We start from the raw sequence: 10,863 nt of genomic DNA, 5'->3' as shown, positions 1-10,863 counted from the left end.
GTCAACATTGACACAAGTCAAATAATCCATTTAGTGGATTTACCCATTAATTGGAGCAGAGTGAGTGAGACGTCAGTATGATGTACAAACCCTTTGTCCGATGCACATCTCAATTGAAATCCTTTTGTCCTGCTGTCTCCAAAGCCCCATGCAATTGTTTTCCTTAATTGTGTTGTTGCATGTTCACCATGCCTAAACAGAACCTCCTGTGAGCTCATGTGCCTGTGTCCCAGTAATCCCCAGAGGCATAATCATGTGATGCCCTGATTCAATTAACGCCACCTTCAGATAAAGATACCTCTGACAGCTCCACGGCTCATTGGGTCTTTGACTGTCCAGAGGAAGGACTGCTGTAATCTCAGAACACCCGCCTCGTTTGGACACATGCTATAGGTACCTCAGTGGAAAGAACAGAACATCTATGCCAGGTGGCTCTCCTGCTCTCATTCAGGTGTTGCAGCATTACTTTTGAGGACGGACGCTGGCTAACCACCGGTGGCTGACCATTGAACTCTGACTGGTGAGTCAAAATCAGACTTGATGAGAACTGTACTTTCGTCTTGATGTCGATTCCATTATCAAAAATCTTCTTTTATCATTATCAAAGATTTTGTTCACTTGTAGAGTGTCCTAACAAAGCCTATTGAACATTTTAAAGAGCTGTAAGCCAATGTTGGTGATTAATAAACACCATAGACCTACCTGTGGTAAAAAAACATAGACTTCTATCTTAAAATGGTACAATGTGACATCAGAATATAAACAGTGTACTTCTGATAATGCGTACCTAATTACTACACCAAATCAAATACATAGAACTTGGATAAATTGTACTGTGATTTGTCTTTAGTAAGTGCGTGATGCATTCAGCAGTGTGGAAACAGCAAGAAGTGTTTCAAAGCGGAAGCAAAGGGATTAGTAAGTCTTAGCAGGGCTGTCATAGTTTCCATTTACTCAGGAAGAATTCTTAAAACTCCCTGATTGTATATAGAAGGTCGGACATATGCGACATCTAATCAGTATGATCACATTTATTGCTTTTATGAAATTGAAAGAGCTATCTGATGGATTTGTTAAATCACTGATTCTTGGTGTGTGTTTGTCCTATTTCAGGATCCAGTTGTTCTAAGTGTGGAGAACATCAATGGAACTTCTGTCAAAGATCTTCCCCTACTTCAAAACCTTAGCTGGAATCAAGAGCACCCTCGCTCATGTTGTACGCTTCAAAGACCCGCCCGCCGACGCTGGCCGCAGGGCCCGAACCCGACCACCCTCTGTGTGTTCTATACGGGAGCTGTATGCCGTCCGTAATAATGTGGCGCACAAGCCAGTTACCTATGGGAAGCAGAAGCGGAGAGGAAGTAACCTAATGCCGTTTACATCGAAGCTGGTCGGGATGTTTGGATTCCCAGTCTTTAGTGGTTGCCAAAAGCTTCCCACCGATTACTGTCCATCCTCGGCTTTTCCACCAGAGAGGCTTGACAGCGAAACACACGGGGCCTGTAGACAGGCACTCAAAGATACAACTCTTCAACTGGGCTGAAAGAGATTTTTCTTTTTTTCTTGACATGTCTTTTAACACTTCAAATTGGTCTATGTTTGTATTTGTGTTTATGTCTTCGGTCAGTCGATGCATTTGTACACTCACAAATCCTGGTATTCATGCCGGCTACCATCTCAACAACTAGGACTGATATTAAATGTAGCTGGTTGAAATTAGACTTACTGTCTAATTCCTTTCACTAAATCAGTAGAATAAGTAAATTGTCTTCCCAAATCTAGTGCTATGTGATCATATTCTCGATTTACCGGTTTTCTCCCTAAAACAATTAACTAAATTACTTCATAAGCACACACACAGTACTACACTTTTTCTGTGTTTATGTTGTTCAAAATGTGATTTAGACTATTACCACAGGATTATCAGGCCATATATTTTCCGGAGTAATGATCTTTCACCTTTGACATGATGTATTTTGGTGGGCTGTGATCACAACACGCGTTCTGTGCAATGAATGTCGACACAAATCTCTCACTTTTAAGGGGGTGATGTACAAATCAAACATGTTGTTAACACAAATAAAAATGTTCGTTTGGGCATGTCTATAGTTTTGGGTGGATTTAGTATCCTAATTAATTCATAATTCCACACAGAGTACACCTGAGAGACCAGAACAACGACGAAATTTCCAGGTAACCAGGTAAACTAGGCAAATTTCAGTCAGTCTAGATTAATCATTTAGCGCATCTCCCCTCTGCCGTCTTGGTAACACGACCGCCACGTGTTATCAAAGCTGATATACATTTAAATGTTTCTTATAATCTAAGAGCGCAGTGTGAGCAGAATGCGAGAGAAATTTGTATTACAGCAACTACACAAGTAGTGGCTTTCCGTAATCATATCTCAGAAATTTGAATCGAAGATATCGCACACTGTTACATGTCAAACGACCCTCCCATGTTCTGGGGTAGTCTAGATGGAGTCTTCAGTCGCGTGTAGGCCTTTCTCCGTATCAGCGAATTAGACGTCTCTTACGTAACAGAGGGGCGTGTCTGCAGGACATGTGTACTGTACTAACAACTGTTACCACCGCTTATCTTGAATGGTCTGGGATTGCTCAGCATTGTCTGGGTTGTGTGGAGCTTTTTCTGAAGCTTATTCTGGTGTCGCGTTATAGTTTTATAACAGAGCAAGTAATATAATAAGAGTGGGGGGAAGAGCACTTCTTCCTATGGGGATTGTCGTAACGCCTCAGTAATGCATCCGCTCACTACCCGTTGTTTTCCCTTGGGGACATTGCAAAGGAGCGTTTGCTGGAAGTTGAGCCTGGTCATATTTTTTACGGCATTTCTTTTTTTCTTGGACGTGTTCTCAACTCACAGCAGTTTGTGCATTGCCGTGGATGACATCGGGATTCGCGGTTTCAAGCAGAAGTCTCAAGAAAACGTGTCACATAAAATCTGGTCAGTTGACAACAGCAGTGAAGATGCAAAAGTGAGTTTCAGAACCGCGACATTATGTCGAGATGTTAATAACTGTCAGCCATGTGCAGGGACATTTGTAGAATGTGTTCACTTTAGCCTGTCATTAAACAGATTCATAATATGCCTTTCTCTTTTGTAAGTAACACCAACCAGTGAGGACGTTGGTGGGGAAAATAATCCTGACTTTACACCAGTTTAGTTTAAACTAGAGTGACTGAAATTGTGGCTCCCGCGATTTCAAGCTATAGGCTACTTCTTCACGTATGGGTGTTGTAAATGATCCTAGACAAGAATAGTATTTGGCTGTCGTTCACCGTCTTGACACCCCTGTTGACCCTAAGTCTTATTACAGTCTCAAAGATTGATCTGTGACTCTCTCACCTGTTTTAAATTGCGAGGAGCCCCAAAACTAAAGCCAAACTACACTGTCAATCAATGAAAAATGCTCGTGTGCTATTTGGAGAATCGACTGATTTGTTCGTCGATGTGTTGAGCTGCAGAACTCAACATGCATGGACACCGGTATCATGGCCTATGCACAGACCATGTTCATGATGGGACTGTTGATCGGATCGGCATTTTCTGGTGTGCTCTCCGACAGGTATGGCACTCAAATGTGGATTGAAGGAATAGCCTTTTTGTTTAAGACTTGAATATTATAGGTTAACCTTTACTGCCCTAGTCAGCCCACTGCCAACTACCCAGAAACGATTACATTATAAAATGTACACACAGTAATACATACATTATATTGCTTATTAATCTATTTATTTCAAAATTAGATATGGCAAAAGAATCCTTCTCCTGGGTTGCTGCTGTGTACAGGCAACCATGCCGCTGGCGACAGCGCTTCTACCTTATTCAACCTTTTACCTCGCTGCTCGGTGTATCACGGGGATCACCTGTTGTGGCATCCACATGTGCAGCTTTAGTTTAGGTAGGACTGTTTCCTCATATAAGGTTCTGTTGAAGCCTGGTTTAAACACTCAAACTACACATATCTGCAAACATTCACAGACGCATCCTTTAACAATTTCTCTAACAATGTTGTCCTCCAGGGGTGGAGTGGAGTCTTCCAGAGGGCCGGATTTGGCCCCCGACACTTCTGTCGTTCAGCTTTAGCGTGGGCATGATGTGTCTGGCTGGCGTGGCTTATGCCTCGCGAGGATGGATGCAGTTTCATCTCATGCTTTCCCTCCCGCAGATTATTTGCCTTCCACTTTACTTGTGCGTCTCAGGTTTTGCTAAAAGTTCATTTATTTCATTCTATGGTGCGGGTCGTTTTTATAAAAATGTGAAATTCTGTTCACAACAATGTAATCTAAATGTGCATATTACTGATTTCATATACCATCTTTGCTCAACGTACTATATTGGTTGGGAAAGTTACTTTTGAAATGTAATAGGTTATAGATAACTAGTTGCCCTGTTCAAAATGTAATAAGAAATTAATTAATCAAAGTTATTACATTGTATCATTTTCAATTGGAAACAGGAGAACCAATCAAAAACTAGACAGCAAAATGTTATATTCTACATAAGCTTTAACGATTTTTTACAGATAATAATATATTCAGATATAACCCCCTTGTAACCATCTACATTTTGATTAGTAACTGTAATTTAATTACCTTTAACATCTAATTTAATTACATTGATTTTGTAATTGAATTACAAAGCTCTGTTACATGTACTAGTTAGGCTACTCCCCAACCCTGTCTATTATAACTAAAACACTTCTTAGAGAAACATCTCTGACTTTTCTTCATTGATTAGTTCCATACCAGAATCCCCCCGTTGGCTGCTATTGAACAAAAGATCGGATGTGATAAATATGTATCGTGCCAGAAGTCCCGAAGACAAGAACTGCCTTGACCAGGTAACTCACTGACAAGACACTTATAACACACTAAACTCTGAACTGTGGAACTTGTTATGTAAAACAAAGAACACCCTGTTAGAACTGTAGAGTGGTTCTTGTTATGTATTCCAAATGACTTGGGTGAGGCCTTGAGGCCTGTTGCATTGCCAAAAAACAAATCAGAACCATCAACACAAGAGGTTATGCTTTTGAGGTGGAGACTCAGAGGAGATCATCGTCTTCCTGCTCTCCCAGCTGCTAGAGTCCTTGGAGAGTGAGATTCAGAAAGGCAACATGGAAAAGAGCCAGAATGACCAAACCTCCCATATCACGCAGTTCAAATCGCCCACCATCATACTTCGACTGCTGATCATGGGTTTTATTGGGTAGGTAAGTGAACATACTCCAAAAATTACTCAAACTGAAGTAACCTGTAGACTTACATTTCTGACTGAAACTGTTTTCCTTTAAGAATTTCCTCTGGAGACTACAGAACTTATGTATGTTTATTTATTTATGGATTAAATCAAACTCAATTTTAATCCAGTACTCCCAGAGATCCTCTGTTGACATATCTAGTTTATAGATCCAGTGAACTCATTGACACTGACGTTGTATTGTTACACTTTCTCAGTATTTCTGTATCTATTTTGTAATCAAGCTGTCTTGAGGAGACTGAGTCTCTCAAACCTTTGACACTTTGGAATCTCGTTCTCTGTGCTGTAACAAAGGTCAAAGGTCACACACATAATTGTTCAACAGAAACCAGCGGGGACGAGTTGTTTCATCACATATTAAAGATCTATTACTCAGTGACACAACTGTCATTCAGTACATTTCTTCACCACTTTCTGATATTCAATAACACATTGATGCATTGTCTTTGTGATAAAAGCATGATGGTTGACAATTTTAAATCAAAAGAACCCGGAAAGAGCAACTGTCTTCGAGTTTGTAGCTATTGAGCAAACTTCCTCCTTAGGCGAAACCCTGACCCTAACCTTTACCCTAACTTTAAACCTAACCCTCACTCCATCACCTGTCAACCTGTCCTTAACTTTACCCTGAACTTTAACCCAATCTTCTAGGTTTTGGCCCTGTACCTACATCCAATCAAACACACACACACACACACACACACACACACACACACACACACACACACACAGCTCCACACACAAGACCATCTAAACCCCTGCCCCCATTCACTTTTTGTCTCTCCTTCATCCTCTCTTTGGTTGCCAGGCAGCCATGTAACCTGTGTGCCTGTGCAAACAAAGAGACACTCTTCCCTTTGACAAACCACACATGCACCCATGCCTAACCCTTATCCCAAACCTGTGACTATTGGCATTCGTCATTGAAGACACATGCTTCGCCGACTGATATGCAGTAGAACCAGATGTGTCATCTACTGGTTGTAGTGTCAAGACAGGCATTCACTGGCTTACCATGTGAATACATCCTCCACTCTCCTCTGTCACAGGCTGGCATCTGCACTCACCTACTATGGGATCTCCTTCAGCGTGGGGCACTTTGGGGTAAATATCTACCTGGCCCAGTTCTTCTCGGGGCTGTCAGAGGCACCCTCGTTGTTTCTGCCCTTTCTGCTGTCCCGCTGCGGGCGGAGGGCTTTCACTATGATGTCTCTCCTCGTCAGTGGCGTTGCCAGCTTCACATCCCTCATGGTGTCCAAGTTCTGTGGTAAGCTGTGGTGGCCTCACTCACGATTAAAGGTGCAGTCCTTGATTTTCAATCCAACACACTTCTCAAATTCAGCGAATTAGCTCCTCATGGTTCTCTAGCTGTCCGTTCTGTGTGTGTGCTGTGTGTTCCTACAAGGTCCTGGTTCTGTAAATAGGAAACAAACAAAGTGGCTTTACACCTATCCAGCCGATCAACAACGTTGCTTAAGGAACACTGAAGGGAGGGGTGTGTTTGATTGACTGAATATTCAAATATCAATAATCTTTTGCCACGATCAAAGGCACCTTTTCGACAGTAATGTATGGGTGTTACTCACAATATGTTGTTATTGATTTTCTGCTCTGAGGTATAATAGAGCATACAAGCGAAGGACTAACATTATATTTATAGAAAGTTATACATACTGACCATTTATTACATTCATCAATTCAAAGAAGTAAGGTAAGGCGAATGGTTATTGGAGAACTGGTAAACAGGTTTTTAAAAAGGGGCCCTAGAGTATTAAGGGGTTGTTGTTCCAGTCGTTGACTCACAGATCGTTTTTAGACTTTCTACATAACAGATCAAGTTGCTGTTATAGCCCTGTGGTTAAATCCTCTAAGACTGGTTTTCAATATCAAGAGGCAAAAGGGTGTGCATGTGGCGAGCCAAGCTTTCGACTGAACTTTAACAACGTCGGAGCCCAGTTCTCACCAGGGAATGCACGTTCACAACAGGCTGGAATCTCCAGTAGCTCACTGGAGTTCTTGAATAACTAATGTTCATTCTGACCTCTGGCTAGGCTGAGATCCTGCCAAGGCCTTGCCTCATTTGGCACTGTATAAACAAGCCGCCTTAGAAGGAGAGCTCTTGCAGACTTCGTCAGTGTGCTTAGACGCATTCCCAAAACAACAGGGGCTCCTCCGTTTCTTTTGCATGACATTAGCTGCACTTTATTCCTTTAGTATTCATTTAGCAGACATCTTTAATCAAAGTGGTTTATAGCATAGCAGCTATCCATCCTGTAGACACAGATCCTGTACAATGTTTTAGTGCCCTGCTCTACCAGGTAGGAAAAGAGGGATAAGATCTGTTTGACTGTCAGACATGACTTGCGGTGCTGTCTTGTACCAGACTTGCCCCCGTTGGTGATGACTCTGGCCCTAATGGCAAAACTGTGTATGCAGTCCACGTCCTGTGTGTCTCTGCTGTACGGAATAGAGCTTTTCCCAACAGTAATCAGGTAAGTTTGCCATTGGCATCCTTGGTTTGTCATTGACACACGTCCTGTGATCCAGTAATTCAGTGCCAAAAAATCTGCCATTGGGTCAGGTTGACATTAATATGAATTAAGTTAATTCTTAGTTCATAAGTAATTAAGAAGTAATATTAGTCTTTAGTCTTATTCAGTTTGATTAGAAACTTTTGCATTAATTCAGCATATACAAGAACATCCATACAAAAAGTTATCTTTTGCACCTAATCAGCATTTTATAATTATATTTTCTTCTTGTATTTACAATATGGAGGCATCTCAAACAACTGGAAGCCTTTGCGTGTACTAATGTGTTAGAGAAGCCTCTATACTGAGAAAAAAACATCGCCGCCACGGTATCCATTCCTAATGAATGTTAAAAGTGTATCAAAAAGCATTAGACTGCCCTCTGAAGGCATTACAAATGTGATTATTATGTGAAAGGCATTAGATTACTCAGAGAAAGCATTAAGCCTGCTTAGACACACTGTGGACAACATCCCGTGTTCATCCTATATGAGAGGTCCATATAGGAAATGTATACAAAGAGAGCATGTACCTCACTGCTTTAGTCAGTCAGTTTGCAAGGACGGCCTGTGATTGTGTCGACATTATCATGCCTGAGTTGGGTTTTCATATATGAATGAGGAAACGCTTTCTTCTATTTATTTATTTTCCATTTCACATTATTACTGATGATATTGGCATCAACATAATATGACATAACATTTTAACACATCTCAATCAGGAGGGTTTGTTAATGTATGGTGCATGTTTTCTTGTCAATCTCTGGCAGAAAGTGTGTTGGGCAGATGACCCACTTTCAAACCCTAAGACATCATTTCAACATAATTTTCCTGCTTTTTGTTCCTCAAAGACAGAAATGCTTTGGGATGGTGAACGTGTGTTACCGCATTGGCAGCATAGTCAACGCGCTGGTGGCACCGCGGGGTGAGATACCGCTGCCCGCCATGATCTGCTACAGCAGCGGGCCCTTCCTGGGAGCAGCGCTGTGCCTACTGCTGCCCGAGACCAGTGGCATCCCACTCCCCGACACCGTGCTCGACTGTGAGAAACAGCCCCGGCTTCACCTGCAGTGCCTCCCGTTCTCCAGGTGAGGGGCCGCTAGTTTCTATGACATTAGTGTGGTGGTGCCAGATGAGACTGGCACTTACGTGACTGACAGCAGTTTTACATACTCGTTGAAATTATGGACTAGTAGCACATCGAAAAGGAATTCTATGCCTACTGGCTTTATCTCTTCAGGCCCACTTATAATTTCCATATTTCTCTGTGCTTTTTGTCAAAGACTTCTGATCCACCCAGATTTAGTCCACATTTGTCTCTAGATAGATACGTTAATGTACACCTGGCCACACAAGGCTAGCGTTACATCATCAACATTTTAGTCACACTACAGCAGAGATTCCACTGGTCACAAGTTCAGTTCAGTTCCACTTGCACGGCATCTTTAACTGTAGTTATTGTAGTGATGTATTCTTAATGTCAGCTAGGTATTTATACAGACGTCTTTAATGGCTTTACTCGTTACAACACTTATGTAAATGTAGGCTCCTCAAACTCACGTGGAACGTGTAACTGTAGTTTCCCTGAAACGTGCAAGTGAAGACAGCTGAAATCTGCTGACCTGTGGCAAACGGGTTTCATGAAACGGCTGATCAGCACACTGATAACATGCCTCACCACAATTCAGTCCTTTCACAGTGAGCTTACTGACCTATATCTAAATATGCTTAAAGTCATATTTAAGTACTAATAATCAATTTGTTCTTCTGAAACACAAAACATTGCCGTATTAGGATTAATGCTACAGATGTATTACCCTCACAGCATTACGCTTTCAAAGTGATGGTAGTAGGTCTTGTTACTTCATCTCCATAAATGTTTAGAACAAGGTGCCAACGCCAAGTTCAGGGTTTTTAATTCCTTTTATTCCTTTTTGATTCCACATCATAGATTATGGATTAAAATATACACCTTATCTGTACTCTAAGTCGCTTTGCATATGAACGTCTGTGAACCCCCCCAAAAAATGTCCTTCCACATAAGTGTTCAGGCTTTTGTTCACAGACTGTTAGACTGTTGTAAAACTAAGGCTTGAGAGTTGGTTTACCTACCAGCAGGAAAATGACCCTAGGCCTGAGGGTGAAGAAACAATGGAGTGGCTCAAAAACAGTAAAGTAAATGTTGTAGCATGGCCCAGTCGTTACTTGTCAAAAAAAAAAAACATTCCTGTTTTTTCCAAACAGGGTTCCCCCTGATCGGACATTAGAGGGTGAAGATTCTGATATGAAGGAAAAGCTGGCTCTGGAGTCCGAGTTCAAGAAAGCTGCTCTGCCCACTGAAACATCCCAACCCCCCTATGTGGCTTAAACTGTGTCTGATTCAGCATGAATGGGCTTTGTTTTTAAGTTTTTTTTTTTTTTTTAGGTTTTAAGGTTTTATATTAAGTGACAGTCAGGTGTTTGAGGGGACTTGTCTGACACAGTCATTTTGTCTGATTATTAACATTTTTCACAATAAAGTCCAGCCAAATCTTTTAATATTTTACCATATGGTATTCATATGGAACACATACGTACCTGTATCACAGCAGTCATAATTAGGTTACTCTCAAAAATGTTCTTTTTAAAAATGTAAATATGAATTGTTTAATGCTGCTTGTAGTTTCTTCTATTTTTTACTTTGTTTCATTTATAAAAGAAAGAAACAATGCCAAATGTTATTTGTTTATTACACTGTATTTGTGCAGTAAGCAAAAATGAAAAGCAAGTTTTGTTTTTCTTTGGTAAAACGGAAATAAACCATCTGGTACACTGTTGTGCTAGTGAACTCAGGATCTGGCAAACCTTATAATTTCAGTGCTGTTCAAGAAGCTAAAAAATGCACATTTAAATGGAGAACGAAGTATCATGGTGAGAATTTTTCATCGTTGGCCCTTCTGCATCATACTGGTTAGATGGCTATAATACCGAGGTTTCATTTGGTTTAACAACCACTTTGTGTTCTCCAGCTCACCACGCATGTCCTGTCTTTACTAGCTATGTTCACTCAT

At 41.1% G+C, this 10,863-nt stretch overlaps 1 protein-coding gene across 1 annotated transcript; it reads left to right on the top strand.

Annotated features, from left to right (window-relative positions):
* Nucleotides 1-311: 311 nt before the first annotated feature.
* On the top strand, nt 312-10,816 carry LOC105908366 (solute carrier family 22 member 8). The gene is made up of 11 exons (XM_012836867.3): nt 312-520; nt 1,114-2,995; nt 3,486-3,586; nt 3,768-3,922; nt 4,044-4,212; nt 4,762-4,864; nt 5,102-5,232; nt 6,333-6,550; nt 7,667-7,775; nt 8,665-8,901; nt 10,058-10,816. The coding sequence occupies exons 2-11, from the start codon at nt 2,759-2,761 to the stop codon at nt 10,179-10,181; spliced, it is 1,584 nt and encodes a 527-aa protein (XP_012692321.1). The 5' UTR covers nt 312-520; nt 1,114-2,758; the 3' UTR covers nt 10,182-10,816.
* Nucleotides 10,817-10,863: the final 47 nt, after the last annotated feature.

This window comes from Clupea harengus, chromosome 14 (assembly GCF_900700415.2).
Source record: "Clupea harengus chromosome 14, Ch_v2.0.2, whole genome shotgun sequence".
NCBI lineage: Eukaryota > Metazoa > Chordata > Actinopteri > Clupeiformes > Clupeidae > Clupea > Clupea harengus.
The sequence above is the reverse complement of the archived record's forward strand: the minus strand, read 5'-3'. Positions and strand labels throughout refer to the sequence as shown.

Coding starts and splice junctions, on each gene's coding strand:
- LOC105908366 (XM_012836867.3), top strand. CDS start 2,759: ATGCATCCGCTCACTACCCGTTGTTTTCCCTTGGGGACATTGCAAAGG. Junction 2,996..3,485: donor ACAGCAGTGAAGATGCAAAA/GTGAGTTTCAGA, acceptor GTTGAGCTGCAG/AACTCAACATGCATGGACAC. Junction 7,776..8,664: donor CTTTTCCCAACAGTAATCAG/GTAAGTTTGCCA, acceptor TGTTCCTCAAAG/ACAGAAATGCTTTGGGATGG.